Source organism: Rissa tridactyla, chromosome Z (assembly GCF_028500815.1).
Source record: "Rissa tridactyla isolate bRisTri1 chromosome Z, bRisTri1.patW.cur.20221130, whole genome shotgun sequence".
Classification (NCBI taxonomy): Eukaryota; Metazoa; Chordata; class Aves; order Charadriiformes; family Laridae; genus Rissa; species Rissa tridactyla.
This window is the reverse complement of record NC_071497.1, coordinates 61,161,208-61,173,622: the sequence shown is the minus strand read 5'-3', so window position 1 is coordinate 61,173,622 and position 12,415 is coordinate 61,161,208. Positions and strand designations below refer to the sequence as shown.

General features: G+C 41.4%; 1 protein-coding gene and 1 long non-coding RNA gene across 13 annotated transcripts in view; both read left to right on the top strand.

Moving 5' to 3' along the window:
• The first annotated feature begins 892 nt into the window (after positions 1–892).
• The window catches only part of TBCA (tubulin folding cofactor A), a 32,290-nt gene continuing 20,767 nt past the window's right edge, over positions 893–12,415 (top strand). For 11 of the 12 annotated variants that reach the window (XM_054185163.1, XM_054185156.1, XM_054185154.1 and 8 more), the window contains exon 1: positions 893–1,032. In XM_054185163.1, the coding sequence (XP_054041138.1) occupies positions 980–1,032 (53 nt within the window). In that variant the 5' untranslated portion in view covers positions 893–979. Of the gene's footprint in view, positions 1,033–1,345; positions 1,428–12,415 lie in introns of those variants that run through there. The other variant, XM_054185167.1, reaches the window with a different exon arrangement.
• LOC128902339 (uncharacterized) overlaps positions 6,273–12,415 on the top strand; it is a 12,816-nt gene continuing 6,673 nt past the window's right edge. Inside the window, exons 1-2 of the long non-coding RNA XR_008463749.1 lie at positions 6,273–10,392; positions 11,540–11,718. This is a non-coding gene — a long non-coding RNA (uncharacterized LOC128902339). The remainder of the gene's footprint in view (positions 10,393–11,539; positions 11,719–12,415) is intronic.

The window sequence follows — 12,415 nt, the reverse complement described above, 5'->3', positions numbered from 1 at the left end:
AGAACCAGCGTAGTGCAATTTGTAAGTAGCATAATACGGAATGTTATAACACAACACAACTTATGGTTTCTAATCACCTGGACCCTCTACAGATTGTGTCAGATCTTAGTACATGGTTTGCTGCATCAATGTAACAATCATAATTGAGACTGAAAAATCATGTAAAAGAACACAAGTCTCTCCCTCAGTCCTCAGAGGTAGCAGATGATGGTGGAGGCATCCCTGGGGGTCATGTTCTCACTGTCCAGCAGCACTTCTGATTCAGGTTCCCCCTTAGGACTTGTAACTGCTTGGTTTTACAGACAGTTTTAGAGACAGCTCTGGGAGCTGTTATGCTTTTACCTGTTCTGTGGCGGGCTCACCAACACCACCAGGTTTGCTGGTGCCTGGGGCCTTCAAGGCCAGCAATGAAGGGAGCAACTGGCCTGGCACCCAGGAACCTTCCGGTCAGGAAGGCCTGATAATTCCCCCTGATAATGAGGGGAAAGGAAACGAATATGTGACACGCTCGGTCCCAGGGAATGGCTGCTTGCCTTATAAAACGGTGTTAAGTTTTGCTACCCATATTACCGGCGTGGGGAGAAGGGGGTACCGGTCACACCTCACACCCTGGCACCACCACGGCACCAGTCACTCTATCTCAGAATAACTCCCAGCACTGCGCCTCAGGGTGCAATTCGCACTTTTTTTGCCTGCGCGCTTACGAACAAACACTGGCCGACCCGCAGGGTACCACCGCCCGGCCCAGGCCTCAGCAGGCCCGGCCCAGCCCGCCACGGGCGGCGGGTGCGGGGGGCGGTGCCAGCCGAGAGCCCGGACGCCTCCACTGGGCGGGAGGGGGGGGGGGCCGGAGCCCCGCCCCCGCCCTCGGTGGTGCCGCCCAGGCTGGCGGCTTGGCGCATGCGCGGGGGTCGGGCTGCGCCGCCGCCGCGCTGCGCCCTCCCCGCCGCACCTGCGCCGCTCCGCCGCCAGCCCCGCCATGGCCGACCCGCGCCTGAGGCAGATCAAGATTAAGACCGGCGTCGTGAGGCGGTGAGTGCGCCCGAGGCGGGGCGGGCGCCGCGGCCCCCACCCCGCCCCCCGGGGAGCCGTTGGGGAAGGCGGCGGGCGGTCCCGAGGGGGCGAGCGGAGGGCAGGCTGGGCCCTTCGGGCAGCCCGCGCCGCCCCGACCAGGGAGGGGACCCTGCCGCGGCCGCCGGGGGTTCCCACGGGCCGGGCCGGGCCGGGCCGGGCCGGGCCGGTGGAGGAGCTGCCGCCGCCGGCGGGGCCTTCGTGCGTGGCTGGCCGTGGCTGCTGCGGGGCCGGGAAGGGCTGGGTGGGGTTGCCGGGGTGTGCCGGAGGGCGGCCCTGGCACAAGTTCTGCCATGGCTGCCGGCTTCTTCCCCGCTCGCACCGCCGTCAGGAGCAGGCCTGTCTTTGCCGAAACGGTAGTTGAACGGGAGTTTGTGTTCTGTTTCCGTAGCGATTTTGAGAGCCGAGGGGCGGCACGCTGCCCCGTCAGTGTACAGGGCGGTCTCGCCGGATACCTTGCCGAGGCATGAAGTCTTACCTACTTTATCAAAACAACTGTTAAATGCGTTGTTTCTGATTCCAGAGTTCACATCGCAAAAACGATGGTAAATTCATCACCTGAGTCTCGATTTTGCCTTGTGCTAACACAGCCTTAATTTTTAGGAAAAGTTGCAGTTTATCTGTCAGAGTTCCTCTTATTATGACTGTAAATGCAAGACTTTGGTGCTAAATATTTGGTCACAGTGGGGTTTATTAAGGCCACACCCTACAAAGACTGCAGTGGCTCATGCAGAGACAGGAATTAGTATGTGCGCCAGATCAAGATGTTAAATAGTCCGGTTTCATACAATCAACCTTGTATTATGACTTACCTAATTTTAGTTTGTAAAAGACTTAACAGTAAGACGGGCACACTTTCTAATACCTGATTAGCTTCGTAAAATTGGACTTGAAGTCTAGAAAAGTAAAATGGATACACGTTTATCACTCTGTTTATACTAGATAAAGGCACTTTTGAGTTCCTAAGCTCCAAATGGGGAGCAGTTCTCAAGTACTGCTGCAAACAAGAAATGGATTATAGGATTGTAAGGCCCTGTTTCCTGTCACTAAGCAAGGCATGCAAATCATGAACTTGTGTGTTATTTTTAAGCTAGAAAGCTTTAGTGCAGTCTTATTGAGTGGCTTGGTGACTGCCTTTTGCTTTGGGTCCCTTTCATGGCCTGTGTTACAGTCACTGGCTTTGCTGGACAGGAATGTTTTAAATGTCCTTTGCATTTTTTGGTGGGTGGCGTTTTGTGCTGGTTTTTACAGACAAAGTATTCTGAGGTATGAGGAAACAAGAATTACTTCGGTTAACGTTTTGTCAGCCTGTGTATTACTTTGTTAGCTAAAAGTGTAATTTATTTGTCTAGTGATTTTTGAGAAAGCTGTTGTATCTAATAAGACACAATGTTACTTTTCTAGAATTTGTAATTTGTGGAAGTTTCACTACTGGGTTATTGCTGCTGTTTGATATTTTTACTAAGAGTATTGTGGGGTAAATCTGAATAGTATTTCAGGTGACCATTGCTTAATGCTAAATCATCACAAAAGTTACCTGAACAAGCTTTTTCGTCGTGTTCATAGACTGGGAAACAGTGAAGGGACAGTCTGTACTAGGCAATGAACAACTGTGGAGACCGCAGCAGAGCTGGTGCAGGCCTGTGTGTTCACATGGTGAATGCTGTACCATGTGGCTACGTCCCCTTGGGCCTGGAAGTGGCCTAATGATGCATGTGGAGCTAGCTCAGTGTCTGTATGCCACTGACTATAGTGCTCTAACTCTGAGATTAACTTGCATGGTCTTTTTCTTCCTTTCTCTGCTTCTGCAGTTTAAGTGAGTCTGAGAGAGCTAACAACAAGAGATTAAAATGTAGCAGTGTTTGTTGTCCTGTGTGAGCCATTTCCTTACTGAGTGGTGTGTGGTTCTTCTCTTTGTTTGATTTGTGGAAATACATGGATGCTGGTTTTGGTTTTGCTCCAAGCATCTAAGTTACTGAGTAGATTGCTGAAATTCCAACTGCATAATAGTTCAGTTACAATGATACTAACACAGTTCAAATTATATACAGTCAAAATTAACATGCACAGCATTTCTAGTGTTTCTACTTTGTTTCCATTAGCAACCTTTCCCTGATGTTACACTCGCCTTTACACTGTCCCTCTGGTTCCTCAGGCCACTGGCTCAATTTGGTAGTGGGGAGGGGACAAATTCAAGGAAGTCATCAGCATCCCAAATCCTTTGTTGAGAGGAATATGATGTTGATTGTTTTGTACTTTCCAGAGTCTGCATATAGAAATGCATATTAAAAAATCCACGTCTTAGTTTTTCTTCATTGTTCTGCACTCCCCATTTTACTGGAATTTACTGCATATGATACGTTTTACATGTGTTGAATAATTTTTCTTTGTTATCCTAAAACTGATTTTAACTATCTCTCAGGGTTGCATTCCTTTGACCAATATTTGACCAATATTGGTGAGTTATTTATAGCACCAGGGCATTTCAGCATCTTTCTGTGCCTGTGTTTTCAAGGATTCTGCTATCATTCCTTGCTCCTGCTCTCTTAAGATTTGATCTTTTATGCTACTGTTTTTTATTCTAAGACAGAAATAGCTCATTTTTGTTAATAACAAAAATCAGTACAATGGTGTTATACCACATGATTTTACAAAGCTGAGCAAAAATTAAAGCAGGTAATTGTCATCTAGTCATAATAGTGTTTATAGTTAAACAAGTGGGAAAAAAAGCCTCTAGGCTGGCCAAGACATGTCCAGGCAAAGTCTGACGATTCCTGAGAACTACTTTGTGAGCCTAATACAAATCCTGTGTCCTCTTAAAAACAGTCCTTAATAAATTACAGTGTCTTTCAGGTGTACTTAGAGGTGGGCATTCCTCCGAGCTGAAACAGTTGCCACTTGTGACAGGAGAGGACTTAGTGTGACAGGAGAGGACTTAGTGTTGGTGCATGATGGCTTAAGCTAATCTAAATCTGAGGGGCTGTGTTACAGCCTCCTCCTTTGTGCCCTGCACAAGGATTTAGGCGGCCACTTGTTTGTGTATTTCAGGGAGCTGATCTGCTGAAAAATAACCAGGACTGGAAAAAAAAAAGTTATTTTGAAGGGTGGACCAGCTCACCACACAAGTGTACACATTTCTGGGCTAGTACAAAGAAAGGGATGAAAACATTCAGGGAAATGATACAAATGCAGTTGTCAGGATTCAGGTTTCCTTTTAGAGAATGTCTGTGTGAATAAGCAAGTAAACTTAGTTTGTGTTTGTCGTGTGGTAACAATATGCACATCTACAGTTACTCTGCAGTAGCTGGCATGCTGTAAGTGAAGGTAACTTAAAAAAAAGAGAGAGAGGGAAAACGAATGTTATCTTACACTCCCTGCAGGGGAGATGATACAGCAGCAGCTCCCACTTCTGTGACAGCTGCACACACATACAAGAATAGGTATGGCTCTCTCCCGCTCCACCTGTCCTTCTCCAACTAGAAGTCTAGTTGTGCACTCTCTACTACAGTGGGCATGCATATGACTTGAGTCAACTTATGAACATTAACATTGTCCTCTTATTTTGGATTAGAACAACTGTATAGGTATTCATTCCTAGTGTGTGAGAAGACTCGGACAGAGGCTTATTAAACATGTCGTAAAGTGACTGACTTAACACTTCAATTAATTTTCCTTAGTTTATTCTGCATTTGCAGTTTAGAAAAGTACATTCAATTTAGCCTGTAATACTGATTTTTCAAGCACATTCAATGCTCAGGCTATAATCGTATATAAAAAAAGATAAGGGTCAAGAACCATTAAGATGCATTGAACTTTTTCGACATTTCATTTGTCTTTTTTTAATCATCTGCTGTAGCACATTCTTTTCTCTCATTAGTTACCTAACTCATCACTTTTTTTCAAACTAAGAACAAAACAGCTGTTCTGCTTTGTGATTTTTTTTTTTTCCTTAGCTGTATATCATAAATTCTTTGTGTGCCCCTCTCAAGAGACTATATATTGTAGGTTGTGGGTACTTTACTTGCCTTCATGTTTCTTACATTGCTATGTATGAGTGTAAGAAATTTAAACCAGGAATGGGGAGAACCTTTTGCTTTCTTGGACCAATCTGATAGCCAGGCTCTTGGTGATTGCATATTTTCATTAATTTGTCATTCAAAAAAAAAAATATATATTTGATGAGCATGAATAATCTTTGCTGTATTTGTGGCTTATGTTCTAACAAGCAATACATCTGGTTTAATCACTTCAAAATAGTCTTACTCTCAGTAAATCCAAACTCGGACAACCTGCTGGATAGTGAGGGAATTTATTAGAAAAAAACCCAAACTTTAACAAATATCTTATTCTCATTTCAGATGGCAATGATTTTAAAAACTACCGCAAACAAAGTAAATTGGGTCATGTGAAAATAGCACTGACATTTGCCCATAGTTTCCATTTGATTAAGTGGAAGTGACACCAGTAGATTAGAATGAGACTAAGACAATTCACATTGCAATTGTGTTAGTTTAACTTTAACAATCTTTTAACACTCTTGTTTAAATGTGGCTGACATACCATAATTACAAATCTACAAGCCTTGATTATAGAATTTTACATCATGAACCTATGGGGAAAGTGTATTGATTTTTGTGAAGCAGCTCTTCTTAAAAAACACCTTTGTAAAACTATGGAATCTTCCTAGGATTGTTCTTTTGCCTGTTGCACTAGTGTTGATACTGTTTTTTCTCTTCATAAAATATCATCATATTGCCAGGCAATTTACACTGTGGGTTGGGGGTTTATTAGTTATTATTTTTTTTCCCCAAGCACAGAAAGTTCTGCAAGGTACACAAAACTGTTGGTCTATCTTAAAATATAAATTTAAACAATTATTTTAAATTAAGTGAGTGTAATGATAGGACGCGGGGTAACGGCCTCAAACTGAAAGACAGTAGATTTAGATTGGATATCGGGAAGAAATTCTTTACAGTAAGGGTGGTGAGGCACTGGAACAGGTTGCCAAGGAAAGCTGTGGATGCCCCACCCCTGGAAGTGTTCAAGGCCAGGCTGGATGAGGCTTTGAGCAGCCTGGTCTAGTGGGAGGTGTCCCTGCCCAGGGCAGGGGGTTGGAACTAGATGATCTTTAAGGTCCCTTCCAACCCGAACCATTCTGTGATTCTGTGCGATTCTGTGAATTGTTTTACCGGTGAGTTCAGGACATGTTTTGTACAAGTGAAGTACGAAGTATTGCAGAGAATGCAGACATCCCTTTTGCTGTGTGGTGACTCTGTTGCTAATTCAAGCACAAAAGTAGTTCATTTTCATTGTTGTACAAGAAATCTGCTGTTCCTGGTGTAAATCACAATTTTTCTCAATCTTCTGTCCACCATATGAATTATGGTTGCTTTCTTGCTTGTTTCCTATTAGCCATAGGCACTAACTCTGATTCTTAGCATTAATCTATTGATAAGAAACTCAATCTCCTTTCTTTATTCTCATTTTAATTATACAACTGTATGCAACAACTGCTTGTTAGCTTAATTAATGGGAACGGCTGGGATATCTTATATTATAGAGGTATTGAGGAATGATCTGCAGAGCTGCTCAGCTATACTGAGTCAGCATGATAAAGCGATTTAATGTGTATACACTGCACACCCAAGAGCTCAGGGATTCAGGAGGGTGAATATAGTGTATGCACTGTTGGATACAAGCCGACCTCATCCAAATTAAATAACCCTTCTCAGACGACAGTAACCTTGTGCATCTGTTGGCTAGGGTTGTCACCAGGTTGGTCCTGGAGTCTTAAACTTGGGTCCAGTGCTAGCCAAATGTGGTAGTTGTGGTCCAGAGCTGCTTAGATACGTCTTGAGTACCTTCTGTACTGCTCCTGGCACCAAGATCAGATACAGAAAGTCCTAAGTTGGCCCTGCGTTTGAAGGCTGCTTTGGTCTTTTAAATTTACTTGGTCTCTGTCCCACATAAAAACTGCTTTATGTGAACTGGCTGAGAAAAGAGTGCACCTGCATTTACATAGAGCTGTTTGAGTTAACATCTGTAGCATACATAGTCACCAACCCAGATAATTAGTTGAAGGGTAATTGCAAGTTGACTCTAGTCTCCAGAAACAAAACTACTTGTTTGAAGGGGTTCCTATTTCCCTGTGTTTTTCAATGCATGCTTTCTTTTAATCTTCAGGAATACCAAATAGTACTAATTTATATCTTAAAAAGCTGTGAGAAGACCATAGTGGCTGCTGTGAAAATTGCATAGTGTGTTGTTTTTTGGGACTTTTCAATGGTTTTGATTTCATTTACCTTTTGAGCAGACCTAAACAGAGATACTTTTTAGAAGTATCTCACAAATTTGAATTAGTAGTGGTCAAATCTTTTAACAGATTGCCTCCTTTGCATTCCTTCCTCCATCCCATTACATCTTAAAAAAAAAAAAAAAAGCCTCTAGTGAAATGCATGATTCTGGCATCTCATTGTTTTTCTGTTTACAACTGTCTTCTGTCCCCTGAGGCAAAACTGTGTTGTGCATGTCCATAGTAATCTATTGATGTCATCATTTTAATTGGCAAAACTGTTGCACACCAGGTTTATCACCATAGGTGTTGGTAGTGATGCTGTATTAAGGAGGAAGGATTTTTTTTTTTTATTGGGCAAGAGTATATGCAAAACTGTGGCTTTGTAACCTTAAATTCTTTAGGCAGTCTTTCAAAAGTTTGGATGCTTGGCAACCCTAATTTGGTGCCGTTATGCATACATGTAGAACTGTTGTCTTGTTTTTGATTGTACATACTTTTTTCATGGCATTCCCACTCATGGCTTGGAGCCATATATTCGCCTGTGTGGATAAAACAGTTAAAAATAATAATTTTATATGCTGAATTAGAATGTGGATCTATGGAAAAACTAAAAAATTCATGGCAGTGCACTGTATACAGAAAATGAGTTGCAACTGCATTAACAACAATAATTCATCCTGGCTTGACTTTGAGTTAAGTATTATTAAATTATATGTATCATATTGCCACTCCAGAGCCTCTTCAGGATGGGCTGATAAACTTTTCACTTCTCTCCAGCTCTTGTCTTCAGCCCATCAGAAATGCTCTTTCAGTTCTCATGATGGAGTCACCCTGTTCTTCTTTGCACTCAGCCATCCAAGTTGCTTCTTACAGTACCTCAGCAAAATCTTCATCCTCAGCCAGCATCTTCTGTCTTTTGAGTAGTCCATAACTTAAGAGCTTTCATCCTGGTTGCATCTGCTGGATTCTTCCATTCCTCTGCCCCCGCTCCAAACCCCCACTGGCTGCTGGCATTCAGGGATGCCCTAGCCAAGCTGACTTTCTCAGTCGAGCAAAAGGGGAACTTCAGTTGTTGCTATGGTAAGGATTTAAAAAAATCTGTAGGAGTGTATTGCAAGAGCTGGGAAATAACTTTGTTGAGAGGCAAGGACAGAATTTGAAGCCCTGGATATTCAGAGAAATCTCTAGTAACAGAGATCCTATAAAAATGTTAAAACCAAGTAATTTTTAACTTGAAATAATTTTCTGACTTCAAAAAAATGTGGTAACTGATTTTCATGGTCTTTGCAGTAGTTAATCCCTGACAAAAGCCAAGTTTGCAAAGTTAACCTGAAATGTGATAACTCAGTTCTGTAAGCTGTAGATGCAGGAGGGACTAAAAATGATGTGTATACTTGTGTGTGGTTACTTCTGGACTCTAAAAAGTTAAACTTTATCTTTTATGATGATTTTATCACTGTCAAGAAAATGAATGCATGAACTTGAGTCCAAATCAGAAAGTAGTCATTCATGGCTAAGAAAACATGGCAGATTGTGATAACTGTGTCAAGTATTGTAGTTCTTTCCTCCTTCCTTTATCTTCCTTCCTTGACTTTTCCTTATAGGCCCCAGTCTGTAATGCCTGTGTGCTTATGTAGCATTAGTGAACCCAAGAATGTGCATAAGTAGTTTGCAGATTTGGGACTTGATATTTTAAGCTCTGCAGGTAATGATTAGCACAGTGCCAATGTTACTGCATTCAGCTGTTGTTGAATTACTTGTGTCATAATTGTGCATAGTGTTAATACATGGAATTTGCTATACTATAACAAAAAAAAAAAGAAAGCTGTACCCTGTACAGTAACACTGTTATGGATTTTTAGGTTTGAAGTAAGTCAGCATAGATATTTCATTATCTAGTCAATACATGCTGTCAGCTTTGGGCTTTCTGTGTGCTTAGGCTGGATCCATGGCATATTAGCATATACCATGGTTAATAGTAACATTAGTTTTGAAGAGATGCATGTCCTTTCAATAGTGAGGCTATTCAATAGCAAAATTGAGAAATTTCCTCTTGTCGTCTTCAGAGCTCCACTGAGCTTGCTCAGTACAGCCAGGGAAGTGTTTCTTGTGTTGATTTTTCTAATGCTGGAGAGCAGTCGTTATTTGGTGGCTTAAGCACATAGGTGTCATTCTAGCTCATGTAGAACCTGATTTGTTGGTAATTGTTGGAGGTTGGGGGAAGCATATCAAGAAGAGTGTGCTTGCTCTGTCCTTGTACCATTTTCCCATTTTTATTCTAGGCATCCAATAATAGTTCCTGCTTGTGATTGTGGCTCAGGAAGGTGGAGTTTTTGTCTACCTAGTACAGAGGATCATAAGTTTTCCATAATGAATGAATTCAATAATGAAATTATGTCATGCATACTCTTTTTTATCTGTCAGCCTTCAGATAAACTGTGTGCTCTTCCTATGGTCAGAGGTAAATCTGCTTACTACTGCTAATGATGCAACTACAGGAGATGATGCTGACATTGATGTATCAGGACTAGGATAGGAATATATACCTTTGGGGAGTGAAAAAGGAGGGGGATTTGGGGCTCTTTCAGCAGCAGACAGAAGTTTGAACAGTCTAAACCACTTGCAACTCTGCACCCTAAACAGACTAGGATTGAAGTCCCTTGAGAAATCAGTGTCATCCTAAATTCGGAGGTCTCATTTCCTTCTCCCCCTCGCCGGTTCTCTGGTCTCTGATGCTAGGCAGCTTTTGCTGAGCTTGCTCAATTTGCTTAACCCAGGAGAACAACTGTCAGCTTTTTTCTTTTTCTTACTGTGTTAATTTCCTGCTGTTTTGGTGAACTGAATTGGCTCATGGAGAGATCATTTGAGCATTAGTGCTGGCAGAGATGTATGCCGGGGTGGTCAGGGGGAGCAGACCTCTGTTAGCAGTGGTCAGCTTTTTGACTTTCTTGAACCATCTTGTGTTACTCTTCAGCTTGTGGACCTGAAGTGGGGGGCAGAGAAAGTGAGTAGAAGAAAATAGATGAGTAAGTCATAACGGTAAGGAAAAGGTAGTTAAGGAACTACTCTTTTTTTTTTTTTTTTTTCTTCTAGCTCAAGATTCTGTCAAGCCCTTTGAGCTCTTCTGGGTTTAGTCTGCAGCTTTGAAGTAATAAAACTGTGTTTTTTACACAGAACACGCAAATTGTGGAATTGATTGTTAAGTGATGTGAAAGTCAAACGTGTAAAGGATTTTAAAAGGGCAGCAGCCACAGCCAGGAGTTGACCTGTCGCCTATTGAACATTGATGGTTTAGTTTTGTTCTTCGGTGTTAAAAAGTCCTTAAGTTGATTTCTAGAGGCAGGCATACCACAGGAAATGTCACTTTAGACTTGATTTGTTTCTTTATACTCTCTCCCTAGTAGTGAACTACTGGCTGGCACTGGAGACAAGATCCAGAACAATTGGATCTTATGTTTCTTCTTTTTCATTTCAAAAGACTGGCAGAAACTAGTAAAATAGTATTTTGAGGGTGGGGTGGGGTATTTTTTCTGTTTCTGGGGGTGCTGGCTTCTGCTTCAGGGTCCATGAAAAAATAACAAAGGAAAACAAGCTATTTGTCAGAATTAAGCCAGGTATTTAGGAGTCTTCACTTCCATTGAAGATTTATGTGGAGTTCTGAAGGCTGAAAAGAGCTATTATAAATAGACTTGAAATATCAAAATGAGCTAATATTAGTTGTATGCAGCTGTTTGTTAGTTTTTACTTATTTAACTTTTGGTGTCCAAGGAGAGGAAGGACTTGAGAATTTTTGGTCAGTATATTATTTTAAAAGGGGTAAAACAAAAGGAAAAAATTTCAGTCACTAGTTGGTACTTTAATTATGTACCCGGTTCCTCTAACCAAAAGCTCTCACATACTTCCTGATAGTCCATGGAACTATAATACTTGCTAGAAAGCAGAATGGGATGTGGAGACTATAACAAAATATATTAAAAAAAAAAAATAAACTTTCGTACAGATTTTGCATTTTTTTAACATCTGACCCAACTGCAAAATGTATTATCCCATTAATTTAGATTGTCATTAACTCTTTGTTTGAACTTTTAAGTAGTTTAATCTTTATTGCAATTTTGTTAATTTTTTTTTTTAAATTACTATCTTAAAATTTGAGACCTTATCTTGAAATTTCAGGAAAGAGACTGAAGTGTGAAGAAAAACTTCATGGCCAAAGGGCACACTGAATGCATGTAGAAAATAGAAAGAACAGATCCATGTTGACGTTGAATGTTTGGATCTTTTGTAGACTTCTTGAGCAAAACTGGACTTGAGAAGGTTTCTCTATCTGCTTCTCAAAGACTTTTCTGAATCTGGTAGGTGGTGTAAGAACTACCTGTATTGCTTTCAGAACAGAACAACCTTACAGGTACATTTTATCTTATAAAACTATGTGCAGTGGTTTGCAGTTGTAATTTAGAGGAAGACTCTTGGCCCATGTAGTAACTTGTGGATGTTAGGTATACAGTAAAAAATGAAGCCCTTGTTTTATTGGGCTGTGACATCTTGGTTTGATCATGAGAATATCTTTAAGCCTTCCAAATAGTATTTTTGTAACTCTTGCCACAAGAAAGTGCACAACACCGTAATGTCACATAGACGTTTAAGACATTCCTGTGGATGTCCATAAATTCTGGCAGGTGTTAACTCTGTATGTCAAGGAGGGAGAGCCATAGCAAACATACTAGCCAAACTCCTTGAAGTGAATGGGAGGTATCTTTGTTTGGCAAATATAACTTCTGAAGAATGATACCAGTATAAATCATCAGCAGATGAAAACCATAGAACGCTTGAACTGGCTTGGAGGGTCTCTGAGAATTCACATTAATAGGTCTAGTTCTGTTTAATTAATAAACAGTCACAAACACAGAGTCCAAGCAAATTCCTAAAGCAGTCTTTTCAGGAATTGGAGAAATCCAATGCCCCTTTCAACATCAAGTTCAAAATAGAATGGACCCAAGTTAGACATTTGCCTTGCTGGTGTGTACGTGCTTTTGAAAATGAAAAAATTCA